At 37.7% G+C, this 14,729-nt stretch overlaps 1 protein-coding gene across 3 annotated transcripts in view; it reads right to left on the reverse strand.

Moving 5' to 3' along the window:
• CHD1 (chromodomain helicase DNA binding protein 1) overlaps positions 1-14,729 on the reverse strand; it is a 94,751-nt gene that overhangs the window by 57,324 nt on the left and 22,698 nt on the right. For all 3 annotated transcript variants that reach the window (XM_050945545.1, XM_050945550.1, XM_050945549.1), the window contains exons 5-12: positions 13,602-13,703; positions 12,142-12,209; positions 10,416-10,565; positions 9,809-10,071; positions 7,319-7,544; positions 6,150-6,250; positions 4,911-5,089; positions 4,384-4,511 (exon numbers count right to left, since the gene is read on the reverse strand). In XM_050945545.1, the coding sequence (XP_050801502.1) occupies positions 4,384-4,511; positions 4,911-5,089; positions 6,150-6,250; positions 7,319-7,544; positions 9,809-10,071; positions 10,416-10,565; positions 12,142-12,209; positions 13,602-13,703 (1,217 nt within the window). The remainder of the gene's footprint in view (positions 1-4,383; positions 4,512-4,910; positions 5,090-6,149; positions 6,251-7,318; positions 7,545-9,808; positions 10,072-10,415; positions 10,566-12,141; positions 12,210-13,601; positions 13,704-14,729) is intronic.

Here is a 14,729-nt window from a genome sequence, read left to right on the forward strand (position 1 = left end):
GCCTCACGCAGAGGCACAGAGAGCCAAGCCACACAAAACTGCCCTCAGCTCTCTCTTACCAAAAGACTCGGATAGAGATGGGAAGGAGGGCAGATCATTGAATGGACATATGCAACACACCTTGAAGAACAGCAGTTATGGAAAAGTTAGTAACCATTTTTCTTCAAGTGACAGCACACGTCCATTCCACTATGGGTGACTCACAAGCAGGCTCAACTGGAGGTGATTTCAGAGTCTATCTGAACAGAGACCGGAGGCCCACTTGTCCAAAAACATCATCTCTAGATTACTGAGGGATAGAGTAGCGAGAGGCAAGCGTGTGACATGAACAACAAGTTACCACTTTGCAAATATCCAATATGAGCATATCAGCCAGAAAAGCCACAAAGGTCAATTGGGACCTAGTCAAATGAACCAACACACTATCTGACAGCTTCACAGCCAATTGGTAACACAGTCAAATATAGACAAAATCCTTGGTGTGGACACAGGAATACCCTTCTTTCTGTCCACAAATGTAATGAGTAATAGGGAGAAAGACATGAAAAGCTTAGTCTGTCCTAGATAAAATGCTAAAACTCTTCTATCATCCAGACAGAGTGTGTAGTCTCTCCTCTCCTTTACTACTTACTATTATTTTTCATATTAACTGAGCAATATTGTTACTGACCGTTTGGAAAGAAGGCCCCTACACAAACAGTCTGTCCAAACCCTTTAAAAATCTTCCAGCCATCAGGCTGGAAAAGAAAACAGTTACCCACAGATGGGTGAAATGCCAAGATAAATGCTATGTGTATTCTAATTGAGATAATCACTAATCCTTGATGTTTCAGGGACAGAAAGTAGTCCAGTGTGTGCCGAACAGAAGCAAGAACAGAGGGAAACCCCTTTCCATCTGGAACAAGAGGAAAACGTCTTCCATTTAGCCAAGTAAGTAATTCTAGTGGATGGTTCCTACTATTCAGCAGCATATTCTGAAATTTTCTAGAGCAGGACTCCTGCCTAAGTTAACCACGAAACCTCTTTGCTGTCAGGTGAAGGGCCTGAAGGCTGGGGTGGAAGAGGCAGCCATAGTTCTGTGAAATCAAATCTGCATGGTGTGGGAGTAACAGTGGGGGACTAATTGAGAGGTTTAAGAGCTGTGAAAGCCACACAGTGGCAACCAGTGTAAAACTGGCCTCATCCTGCTTGATCTGGGCGGAAGAGGGATTGTGGGTGTAAATACATGCCAGGCAAGCAAGAGATCAAAGAGGAGCACTGGGAACTGATAATGACGACTGCTGACAGTGAATCTCAGAAATTTTCAGTGGCTCTGATGGATTGTCACATGGAAGTAAACGTCCTTTAAGTCAAGAGCAGCATACCAGTCCCCTGGCCTCAGTAAAGAGAATATGGAGGCCAGAGTGACTGAAATTTCAATTTTTTTTTAGGAGTTTGTTTAACTCCCTTAGATCTAAAATAACCCGGAGTCCCCCTTTTGCTTTCAAAATCAGGAAATATTGGGGTAAAACCCCCTTTCCCCTGAACAAAAGAGGGACCTCTTCTATAGCTTCTACAAGGAGAAGTGATTGTATCTCTTGCAGAAAAACTGCCTTATGAGAGAGGTCCATGAAGAGGGATGGGCAAAGAGAGTGTGTGGGAATAAACTGGAGTGTATATCCACCATGCTTAGAACCCACCAAATTGTTTTGATGTGGGCCCAAGAATGATGCTAATGGGACAGGCAGTTTGCAAAAACTGGGGAAGAAAAAAATGGAACTCTTTGAAGGGGTAGGCTGCTCTTGACCCACCCATCAAATGAGCTCTCTATTTAAAGGACGTTTACTTCCATGTGACAATCCACCAGAGACACTGAAAGTTTCTGAGATTCACTGTCAGCAGTCATCGTTATCAGTTCCCAGTGCTCCCCTTTGGTCTCTTGTCTGCCTTGTACGTATTTAAAAAGTGTATGACGATGGTAGCAGCATTTCTCTGGTGGTCAGGGGATGTCTTTCCTTACCGGGATGACTGGTGATAAGAGGTTGATCCACATCACAGAGAAGTTGTTCAGCATAAACATAATGGATGATGCCATCTGCCTTAATAAACTGGCAGATGCAGAAGCAGATGGTGGCTGTGGGTGTCTTCTATAAATTCTGCTCCTTCTCTTTGGCAGATCCTAGTATCAAGGGGCAAACCACTGAAAACGCTGGGACTGGTGAGGACAGAATACCCTCTGCTTCACTGTAAGGGTGTAAATGTGCAGGGATTTCAGGACTCCTCTCATCAGCTTTTTGTGATAGAAGTGATGGCCCTTCAAATTGGGGTCCTGGACTGTTGGTTGCATTTCTGGAGGGAGGCCAGAAGAGCATAACCCAGATGAGTGCCTCATCGTGATGGCAGAGGTCATGCCACAACTGTAGACAGGGCTGGATTAATGCAGGTACTTTAGGGCCTGCAGCCCAGGGGGGTAAGAGGGGTCCTAGCACAGCAGGACTTGAGCAGGCTGCTTGGATGCCATGGCCCCACGCCACTCGCAGAAACGACCAGCTGCTGGCACGTCTCGCAGTCCCTGGCGGGAGGCAGCTCTGTGTGATCTGTAGATCACCTAGATTTCCCTAGACCGTACCATCTTGATTGGTACCCTGATGACCAAATCAGCTGGATCTGCCCAGTGCAGAGGGAAAGCTGCTAATGCCAGTATCTTGGGCACTGGTGCCAGGCAAGACTCAACAATGCTCTCACAGCCTCAAATGCCTCAAGAGTAGATGGTTCTGGGAAAGTACTCTCCAGTACTGGGGAGTAAGGCAATCCTAATGATGGTGCTTTGAGAGCCAGTCTCAACAGGCCCTCTCCTGCTTAGAGTCCTTAGCACCCTCCTGAGTCCTTAGATGACCTCAACTTCCTTGCATCCTTCGAAGATTCTGGTACCGAGTCCAATTTACAGTGCCTCTTCCTTGGTAACAGCCATGCCGATCTACCTTTCTCTGCTGGTAATGCCAGAGATGTGCTACTGGTGCTGAGCAATGACAATATCTGGATTGAGGTAGACAGCTGAGATAGAGGACATAGCGTTGATTCCAGCAGCAGGTTTCAGTCTAGTTGTCCTGTCCATTTTGGAGCAGGGCTTAAAGCCCTTACAATTAGCACATTTGTCATTCAAATGAGCCTTCCCCAAGTGCTTAAGGCAGCTGAGGTGAGGGTCACTGTTAGGTATTGCCTTACCACAAGAGTGGCAAAGCTTGAAACCCAGAGAGCAAGACATATCTCTGGTACCCCAGTATCCAGATGGGATGCCAAATCAACACAAGCTCACAATTAAAAAAAAAATATATATTTACTTACTACTCTGACTATTAAACTATATTAACAATACAGGACAACAACAGGTACAGACTCAGAAGGAAAAGGATCTCTAACAACCAACATGGGCAGCAGGAAGGAACTGAGGGGGGGTCAAGGGCAGCTCAGCCCTTTATGTCTGCACATGGTGCACGAGACCTTAGAGGGCAAAACTCTCTGACAATGTGCACTGGAGCATACAGACACCTACAGTGAAATGGACATGTGCAATCATTCAAAGAAGAATCTTAATTACTGTCATTGTCAGTTTGAAAATCCTTTATTAACCAAATGGTAAAAAGGGTCCCAAGATAAATTTTGTTCTACAAACAGAGAATTGGATGACTCGTGGAAAGCGCAAGAGAACCAAAGGTCCATCTCAGTAAAGAATTATGGAGAACCTAACTTTCAGCACCCAAAGACTGTCCAGTTTGGCTCAGGATTGAACAAAGACTGTGAATGGCTTGCCAACTACAGAACCAGTTTCTCCTCTCTTGGTTTTCACACCTCAACTGCTAGAACAGGGCCTCATCCTCCCTGATTGAACTGACCTCATTACCTCTAGCTTGCTTGCTAGCATATATATACCTGCCCCTGGAAATTTCCACTACATGCATCTGAGGAAGTGGGTATTCACCCACGAAAGCTCATGCTCCAAAACATCTGTTAGTCTATAAGGTGCCACAGGATTCTTTGCTGCTTTTACAGATCCAGACTAACACGGCTACCTCTCTGATACTTTGTTCTACATAAAGCTACTAAATAGTTCTTGTGCGTGAATTTTAAAAATAAACTTCAATGTGTGATATTTGAGGATAAATGTAGTTTATTTTCTATTTCACCTACAAGCACACCAGAGGGAAAAAGGAAAACCATGGAAGTCTTGCCTGTACAAATCAACTATGTGCTAAATTTATGTATTTGCAGGTGAAAGCAATCCCTCTCAAATCTTTACTTTAAAATTTACTACTCCAATGACAAAATAATCCATTCTGCAAAGGTTTTATGAATTTCTATCATTTACAAGCAACAGAAAAGCATCAGACTTTCAGAAGTACTTACTTGCACCAGGAGTGAGCGAGCCAGTTTAGTCCATTTAACTGATAGTCTCTTAACTCTAAACCCTCATGCCCACCAATATATGATGGTTGCTTCTTCAGTGCAACAAACCTCGGCCTCTGTTTTAAAACCTATCAAAGTGAAACTGAACATTAGCCCTACTACTGAATGTTTTAAGATAAGATATAGTTTTACTGAAGTTGCAGGAGAAAATCGAAAATAATTTAAATTATGTTTATATACATTACTATTTTAACTTCTAAAAGTTAACATAATTCCACTTTTGAGTGAAAATAAATACAATGGGGACATTTGTCTACTTAGAACTAATAAGACCACTGACTCAAGTTATATACCTTAACAGTCATTACTAACCTAAGCAATTTTAATATTTCATTCTGTGATCTGAAAAACTTTATAAAGTTTATAATGTATACCATCCCTAATCCAGGAACAATACAGCCAGCTACAAACATTTTTATTGTTTCAATTCTCAGATGTCTATGAAAATTATCTTAAATCTCACTCACCTTGCAGTCCTTAAAAGGAGTTGTCTTGGATTGATTTCTGCTAAAATACTCATCAATGCATGACTGAAATTTTTTGGCAATGAGAGCACCATCTTCCCAGCTGCACTCTGAGTAAGGGAGACCCTGCCACTTGCAATAATAATCTGGATAACCTGCTGCTGACTTCTGATTTGAATGAGCTGTCAAATAAATTTGAGATACTTCATTAATAATTTTGATGAGACATTTAATTCATTTTTGTGACACAATCAAGGGACAAAGTGCTCAGAATTAAAGAACTCATAATTAACCTTCATCCTAATTTATATCCATATTATTTTAATTTGAAAGTAAAATAATTAAGAACTCTAATAAATGTATTATCCAAAAATATAAAATTTGGACAATTGGATCTTAATTCAACAAGATGACATTCAATAAGGACATGTGCAAAGTACTTCACTTAGGAATTAAAAAACAAGTTCACAACTGCAAAATGGGGAATAATTGGCTAGATAGTACTACTACTGACAAGAGTCTGTGGGTTTAGTGGATCACAAATTGAATATGAGTCAAAAATGCAATGGAGCAGGAAAAAAAGGCTACTATTCTGTATTAACAGAAGTGTCATATGTAAGACATAGGAGGTAACTGTCACAGTCTACTCAGCACCGGTGTGGCCTCGGCATGAGTACTGTTTCCAATCCTGGGTTCTACATTTTAGGAAAGATGGGGACAAACTGGAAAGAGTAATGAGGAGAGCAACAAAAGTGATAAAAGGTTTAGAAAACCTGACTCATGAGGAAAGGTCGAAACAACTGGGCATATTCAGTATTGAGGGGAAAAATTAAAATAAAAAGACTGAACCGAGACCTGGTAAGTCTTCAAATATGTTACAGGCTGTTATAAAAAGAACAGTGATCAGTTGTTCTCCATGTTCATTGAAGGTCAGATAAGTAGTAATGGGCTTAATCTACAGCAAGGGAGATTTAGGTTAGATATTAGGAAAAACGCACTAACTACAAGGGTAATTAAGCTCTGGAATAGGCTTCCAAGGGGGGCTATGGAATCTCCACCATAGAGGTTGGACAAACACCTGGGATGGTCTAGGTTTACTTGGTCCTGCCATAGCACCAAGGGCTGGACTTGATGACTTCTTGAGGTTGCTTCAAGCCCTACATTTTTAAGAATCTATAAAAATAGTATCAATGACAGTATATTATCCTTATTGTTATTTCCAGTCTCCAATTTGTCACTTACCAATTATTCTCTCCACTATTTGATATTGTTTATGCAGATCATCTGTAAGTTCTTGCTGGCAATTATAATATTCCACATCTTCTGGAGAAGCATTTTTCAACCTGGAATGGAAATTGTGAAAATAGTCATCCCATTGTTTCATTCTAAAACTAAAACAATCTGACAGTCCTAAAGGTTTCAGTATGAGCACCAGAGGAAAGTTGCAGGAAACGCTTCTTTGAGAAAAGAACTAAGGGATAACTCAGTGGAGAAAAAACACCGGCTACAAAAATTCCTTATCTGAATTAGGTTCCCTCCCTGGAAGCTGAGGAAAATGACTGAAAGACTACTAGTGGCAGCTACACCTGATAAAAAAAATAACTAATGTATGTATAATACAGAACATCATCTCCCAACTGTTAAGGTATTTTACTCTGTAGGACACTTTTTTCATTTAAATGAGCAGAACACTTGAAGACGGTTAAATCCAGAGAAATCCATCTCAACCATTCCTAAAAGTAAAAGGACAAGAACCACCACTTTTCATATAGGACACTGAATAACCCACTGGAAACCAGTATCAAAAGAAGGCAGCGGAAGGTAAAGATTTTCCCCAAACATTTAGTTCAGGACTTCTAACAACACTGATGGAGAGTGTGTGTTGATCCAGACAATGGGCAGAAAAATGAGACAACAGAACTGGAAAGCTATAGCAATAGAATTTAGGTAAATTTCTAAGAAAAAAGATTTAAGTATTACTGTGGAGAATGTTATGAACAGTTCTGCTTAAAGTACCATGGTCAAGAAAAGCAAATGGTAGGCCATTTGAGTAAACAGTAAACAATGCATACTGCTTATGGTGTAAATATTTTATTTATACTATGCGAATTATAAACATTTAAGAAAAATAACTTCCAAGCAGGCTTAGCTATTTATTAAAGGCATGATCCTGCAAGATGCTGCATATCATCATTCACGCAATGGAATGAAGTTGAGGATGCTGTACACCTTGCAGGAACTTAAAACGCGAGGTGGTTTTAACAATAAAAAGATCATGTATTATCTTCTTGTTGAACATACACTATGGAAAAATATTCTCATATGCAGATCAATCCCCTTGCAATACTACATAAGCACAAATGCTGGTAAAAAAATCTGTACTATGAAAGATGGCTATTGATAACATTCACCATCGTTTTGTTTCCTGATCCTTTTTCTTGTAGTTGTCCAGTTTCTTCATTCCTTTAACATTCTGCTGTTTCAAGGTTTCTTCAGTCTCCCATGTATTATGGATATGGGACCAGCCTTTCCATTTAATCAGATACTGTATTTCTCCTGGCTCCTTTGATTTATCAAACCCTGCATTTGGATCACCGTCTGCCTCAACTGCATAGATGGTAGTTGTAGCACCAGTGGCTGAAAAGGAAATCACAACGTAAGTTTTAATAGATCATAAGTACCGGTAAATCACCCAACAATGAATTTGATATTAATATAATTCAATTGGTAAATTTTTTTTATAATATGAGCATTTATCAACACGATTAATTACTTCTGTAGTTCTCTTCCCCCTAGTGTTATCTGCATAATTCTGCTGTAGAAGTATATGCCAGTCAATAAATAGTCTCAAAGACCTGATTTAATAATAAGACAATTTAACCAATAAAACTGAGCATCTAAATTAACTGAAGGTGAAAGGAGAGTGGATGAAAGGACGCGGTGGACAGCCCTTAACATGTTCAAGGCTTTGCTACTACATGTAACCTTCTTCCTTTTAGAAAGAGTGGATGAATTCACATTTTTGTGATGAAATTTTATTTTGTTTTGGAATTGCATAGAAAATGTAAAGCAGATTGAACTGGTTTTGAATATGGTCTGGAAGAGCACTAATAATGCAAAGCGTTGATAAAAAAGGAAATAAATAAATCAATAGACCATATTAGGTATCCATTCAGGTATCATCCACAGACTTTTGAAAAGGAAGATACAGAACCCATATCTGAACTTAAATTTGGCATATCTTTGATTATGAAGTTTATTGTTTCTTTATATGTTTAGGCTCATCCAATTAGAAATGTGATTTTATATTTATAATTTAAATAATTTATAAAACAGCACATATTAAAATGTAAGGGGACAGCAGCAGTGGTGAATTTCTGGTGTGGATCAAGGTTATTCACTACGTCAGCTGTTCTTAAACTGTGGATCGTGACCCCATTTTAATGGGGTCACCAGAGCTGGCTCAGTCTTGCTGGGACCCAGGGCTGAAGCCAAAGGCCACAGGCTTCAGCTCTGGGTGGCAGGGCTCAGATCACAGGTCCCTTATCTGGGGCTGAAGCCCTTGGGCTTCAACTTTGGCCCCCTTGCCCAGGGTATTGGAACTCAGGCTTTGCCCCCCTCCCCTCCATCCTGGGCAGCAGGGCTCAGGCTGGCTCAGGCTTCGGTCCTCCACTCCTGGGGTCATGTAATAATTTTTGTTGTCAGATGGGGGTTGTGGTTGAATAAAGTTTGAGAACTCCCACACTACATACATGCGCTTGTGAATTCCCTTTCCAACTGGCCTATCAAGTCTAAAGAAGAAAAGATTCTATGAAATTGAAAATATGAAGCTGTATTTTCTCAAAATTCTTAATACTTCACTAGCAAGGAGAAATAATTCACTATGTGTTTTAAATCTAAGGTATGTTAACATTATTTTGGAGGAAGATGACAAACATAAAAAAGTTATGCACGCTACATATTTTGAAATGTAAAAATTTTTTTTGTTTAATTGTAAGTTACAACAAAAGTTTTAAAAAGAATTTAAAACAGGATTATCAAAAACTCATTCTGGACAGAGCCAAATTGCAGTTTTAATTATGGCTGTGGGACAGGGCACAAATATTGAACTCCATATACTACCCTCATAATCCACATAACATTCCCACTAGTATCAAAGGAAAGTTTTCACACACAAAAATTTAAAATATGTATTTTACGTCTTAACTAAAGTTTTAGTTATTTATTCATTATCTTATTGTCACATTCAGCATCACTCAGTGGGGAAGTATGCTCACCTCTACAACCATCATTCTTTCTAACCTTCTGTTCTCATCCTCTCTCCCCCCCATTCCCTCATGGCCATATCAACACTAGGAAGAATGGTGTATTTTAGCACATGTTAACTAAACACATGTTAAAATCCTAATACAGACAGCGTAAATTGTGGTTTTAAAATGTTAGCTAGTTGAGGTCAACCCTAGGGCTGAGACTAGGGTTTTCTTTGACCAGTTAACACACGTTAAAAAGGACAATTTTTCTTAGTGAAGACAACACCTGTATTTCTTTCCCCGGAAGCAACTTCCAATTCCCACCTTCAATGGTTTCATTCCCATACCCTTCTCCATTTTACCCCCCAAACTACTAAGCAATTCAACAGTTAACGCAGATACATAAGCCATTATCATTACACTTTGGCGCTAACATCCAACATGTATCCAAGCATGCATGCGTGAGCAAAAATACTCCTTTTGTTTACTCTGAATTCAAAATAAGGAAGTTATCTTTGCATTTATTAAGCTAGAAACTGGTTTTTAAATGAAAGTTTCGATGCTGCAGAAACTGTAACAAATACATAAAAGTTGTAAAAACTGCTCTTGGATTCACTGAAGTAGCATTTTGAAAATCTAGGTCAAAAATACCTCCTTTTCGTCCAACACGACTATCCATAAACTTCTCTATTGTTTCAAATTCATCTTCTTCAGGTTGCGGGACATCCTCTCCACAGACTTCCAGCAAGTCATCTGAATCTGTCTTTGTTTCTTCAGCTTCTTTGTAACTAATGTTGACTGTTGCCTGGCGGCGAGATCCTCTTTTATCATAATCATCATCTTCATCCTCATCAGATGAATCGAGTTGCCTCTTCTTCTGTCCTACACTCTTTTTCCCACTTTTTGGCTTAATTCTTAAAAAGAACAAGAGTTGACAAAACAAAGATGTTTTCAATACAGAAATACCCACAAATGTTCTGCCATTTCTTACAGAAAATTAATAGTTCACAGTGATTGTTCAACTGTACCATACTCAATTAGATAATGTAGGGGAAAACATTCACTATGACTCACTGCTGTGATAACATCTTTTGTAACTTCAAAAAACAACTTCCACTCTTGGGATACAGAACTCTACTAATAAATAGTTACATTTGGATTTGAACTGAGAGACAGAGAGAGACCGAGAAAGAAAAAAGACATTCATATTCTCATCAGAAATCTTATCATAACGTATCTTAATTTCCAGAATTCTTACCTGCTTGGAGGTTTCCTGCTTTTCACTTTATTTTTTGGCTCATAGTCAGATTCACTCTCTTCACAACTGCTTTTCTCTCTATCCTCCTCTGATTCAGAATCTGAACCAGTCCCAGAGACAGATCCTGATCCAGACATTTGCCAGTCTTCACTGCATATATTTATTAAAAGGCAGAAAAGTCAAGAATTAGAATATTAAGCATCACAGTGAAGTCTGTATATATGAACGCCAAAAACGAATAATCTTGTTGACAGAAATAAGCATTAAGGCAGTTAATAATTCAGGGTCATTAAAAGGATAGAAAATTACTAAGAACAGACAGAAATGTTATGAAACTCATTGATCTCTCTACTGCCATAAACATGGATACTGCATCTGGAAACAAGGAACACCATCCAATTTCTGGAAAATAAAAACCATGTCAGATGCCTTTTCATTAAGCATCTGTAATAGAATGATGCTAGAAACACTTTCCTTCACCTCTTACAGAAACAAGATAGATTATATTTTCCAATGTTCAGTGGTCCAGTAAATGGACAATTGTTCAGGAGTTTAATGCTATAGTGTTACGTGAACCTACTATAATCAGGGTTTCTAGCATGGATATTGATTTTGGGCATCCTGACAAACTGATACGCAGGTTGGCAAGTGACTATTTGGACAAATAGGAAACAGCTATGAAAATTTGTCTTTCAAGAAACATGGACAGAGGTTTCTGGGTATTTGGTAAGAGACACAAACAAATGCGCTAGTTAAAATATTCTTAGAACAAAACAATTAGATCTATAAAATTCAACAGTAGTTTTTGGTTCTCCATACTCTAATATATTTCTGTGAATTTTTAAAATTACAAAGGATAGGGGAAAATAAATAACTTTAGTCAATCACAACCAAAAAGAACTAAACATACAAAATTACACACTAACTTTAAAAGAGTTATAAAAAAAGAGAGTTCCTGAAAAGTGCCAGATTGACAGTCCTAGAAATTGAAGGGGTTTATTTTCCACAGAACCTGTATCAGACAGGCAATGACAGTACAAGCTTCCCTACACTGCACCTCTAACATTCCTCAACGCTGACCAAGTGAAGGGCATGCTTCTCAGGCTAATAGGATAATTTTAATTTCCATAGGTCATTCAATCCTTGGTTGCTGAACTGAGACCAATAAGGTTGACAATCAGTATCAAACATGATGGTCATTTTTGCCCTTGATATTTCAAAAAGATGTCAAATTGTAACAACGTTGTCATTATCTGCTTAATTCCAACTAGTGACCTGGAGATAAAATGACCTATATAACTATTCCCAATTACCATGGCCATATATAGATAATTTTCAGGATAGGATATTGAGCAGAAAAAGTATGTTACAACTAATACGCTGCACTGTAAGATTCTACAAAGCATTGCTGAAGGTGCTTTTGAACAGACACTATCAATACAAGTGTACTTGGTACAGGGTATTGTACTAACTGGGGAATTTAACATCCTGTTTTACATATAGGACTCAACTTGAAATACATGTTGCATCTAAATATCTATGTATTAGAAAATATCCCAACATTCTAATCAAGAGTGAGAAGTGACAAAATCAAGTCCAAAAACCAACCTGAAGTCAGAGTAGAACTAAAATACTTTTATATATTAGATGAAGTATATATAAATACTAAAATATGCAAGTAGAAAGGACATTTTTATGCAGTATTCTTATATGTAAAATATCCTACTCTTTATGTTTTTTCCTCTTGGTCTCACTGGATGAGTCATCCAAAGTGTCTTCGCTACTAGAGGAATCCTGCAGAGAAAGCAAATATATAGAATTTGTTATCAAATATTAAAAGAGCAGTGCAACTGTTAGCAATCTGGCTTCCATTCTTGAGTTGGTATACATTTATTTTTCATGTTTGATTACTTGTCTCCTTCAGTACACAATGATGCACTGAATATGACTAGGGTTTCAACACTTTAGTATGATTCAAAATCCATCACAGTTGTCTATGCATTCTACTGGAATATCTTTTTAAAATCTGTCATAAGTTAGTCAAAATGAACTTCCATCAAGAGACTGAAAATCTTTGTAGTTTAAAGATAAGCCCTGTACCAAATATCACCCTTTTACCCACTCAGGCCCTAGAACTGTTTAAACTGTTTTTTAAGAAAGGCAAAAATATATCTGACTCCTCACTACCTTTACTCTCCAAAAAATTGGATGGACCATATCAGCTCAGACTTCCCTAAAATAATTCTCACTCAGGCAGAGAACAGTTCTGGAAAAAATTCATCCTTGAAAAGAAACTTCTAGAAAGAACCATTTAGCAATAGCTGTAACTTAAGATTTTGTAAGTGTTTACATAGAAAATCTTAACTTACATTTACCATAAAACTAAACAAACAGTTAAAAATGAAAACACCTGATCATCCAAAAACAGAAGTCCAGGGTAACAGAAGAAGAAAATGGGAGAAATTATGAGAGAAGATACTTCTGACCATACTGTTTAATTATTCTTTAGAAGTTGAGGAGAGATGGCCACAAACTTTTTTGCTTAACAGATAACTTTCACTCTCTAACCTCATTAGCATCCCCTTTAAACATATGTTCGCATCCTAGATTCAAATAAAATCAACTGTTCAGATTTTAAAACCTTCTATTTGAATAATTCTAAAATCACTACAAGAAGAAAATGTGATTCCTTGGAAGAGTTGACAAGTTTAGGCCAAGGTTTCTCAACCTTTTTTAAAATAAATAGCGTGGACCATATTCTCACAGGGATTGGCATGGAGCTACATCTCCTCCCATTCACTACTGCATAACATACTTTCAGAAATGACAGCAATTGCTTACATGGAAAAGTAATATTTGGAAAGTACTTTTATGCTTTTAAGTAATTTAGTCACTGGAAACACAAGATGAGAGTCAGTAATACGTGACTTGCCAGCTTGGTACACGGATCACAATTTGACAACATCTGGTTAAAGTGCTTTCTAAGAAAGGTAATTTCTGCAACACTTACCCAAATATATGAAATTAAAAATGATTTAACATTTCTCTAGAAAAGCAAAATTCTCTCCTGAGATGTGTGTACACAGTGCTTATTGCCATCAAACAGACTTTCACACATACATACGAAGCGAGTTATAAAACCTCTCTGTTTACATGTAAAGCATAGATTCAAAATAAACTATTCACCTCTTCCGACCCACTGTTTGATGAAGCTGCTTTCTGCTGCTGCTGCTTCCTGAGCATTGCTGATCTCTGTACAGCCAAAATACTTGGATTTGATTTCCAAAACTGAAACAGAAGTGAAATAGAAGAGTCATGCAGACAAATACGGTGAAACTTTACAATGATTTAATACAGTCAAATTCCCTAACTGAAGTTTTGCTAATAAAATTATCTATTTTCGGTTTAAAGAATGAGGAGAATATTTCAATTTGTTACAGCATTTTAATGCAAAATGTAGCATGCTTTACAGTAAATTTAAGAACCATTATATTAACACAGAAGAATACATATACTATAGCCATTGCTAACACATTTCAATTTTAAGTTGTTATAACTCACATAATTCCAATGAAGAATGTAGTTAGTACAATTGTCAAACAAAAAAATGAATGAAGAGGAAAAATTGAGTTTTAAGCAGAATTATGTTATTTAATATTCTGTTACATTTATTATACTTTCATTCAAGGAGAGTCATAATACTTTACAAATTTTATATATTACACACAGAAGCAACTAGAGCAAATTTGAGGTTATTTTATCTCACAGGATATGCTCAGAAGAAATTTTCTGAACAATTTAGATTTTCTTCTGAAATTTTGCAAACTTCTTCCTCATAGAAGACTAACTACATGCAAATTTGAAGTGTTCCAGTTCAACAGTTTATCAGATAACGGCAAGCTAAAATATACAGATATGATTTTCAAAAATGAATAGAGTTAAGAAAGGATTTAGTAGCGCAGGGGCCTAAATAAGTGGCCTGATCTTGAAAAGCGGACTATCAATCTACTACAATCAACAGGAGCAGTTGGGTGCTCAGCGCTTTTGATAATCAGGCTATTTATTTAGGTACCCTGGTAAGAATTTAAGAGCATAATTTCATGTATCTATTTCTGAAAATCTTGGCTTTAATATTTTCCAGGATATTCTAGTCATGGTATGCAGATATTTTACTAATCAATCCAAGCTCAAATCCTAACAGTTTAAGAAGTCTTTCATTCCAGTTCTTATCTATAGTTTATCTATAGTGAAAACAGCTATAGGAGATAACCACATAAAGTCTAATATCTTTCACTAGAATGTTTATTTGTGCAT

This window comes from Gopherus flavomarginatus, chromosome 3 (genome assembly GCF_025201925.1).
Source record: "Gopherus flavomarginatus isolate rGopFla2 chromosome 3, rGopFla2.mat.asm, whole genome shotgun sequence".
In the NCBI taxonomy this organism is placed as follows: Eukaryota; Metazoa; Chordata; order Testudines; family Testudinidae; genus Gopherus; species Gopherus flavomarginatus.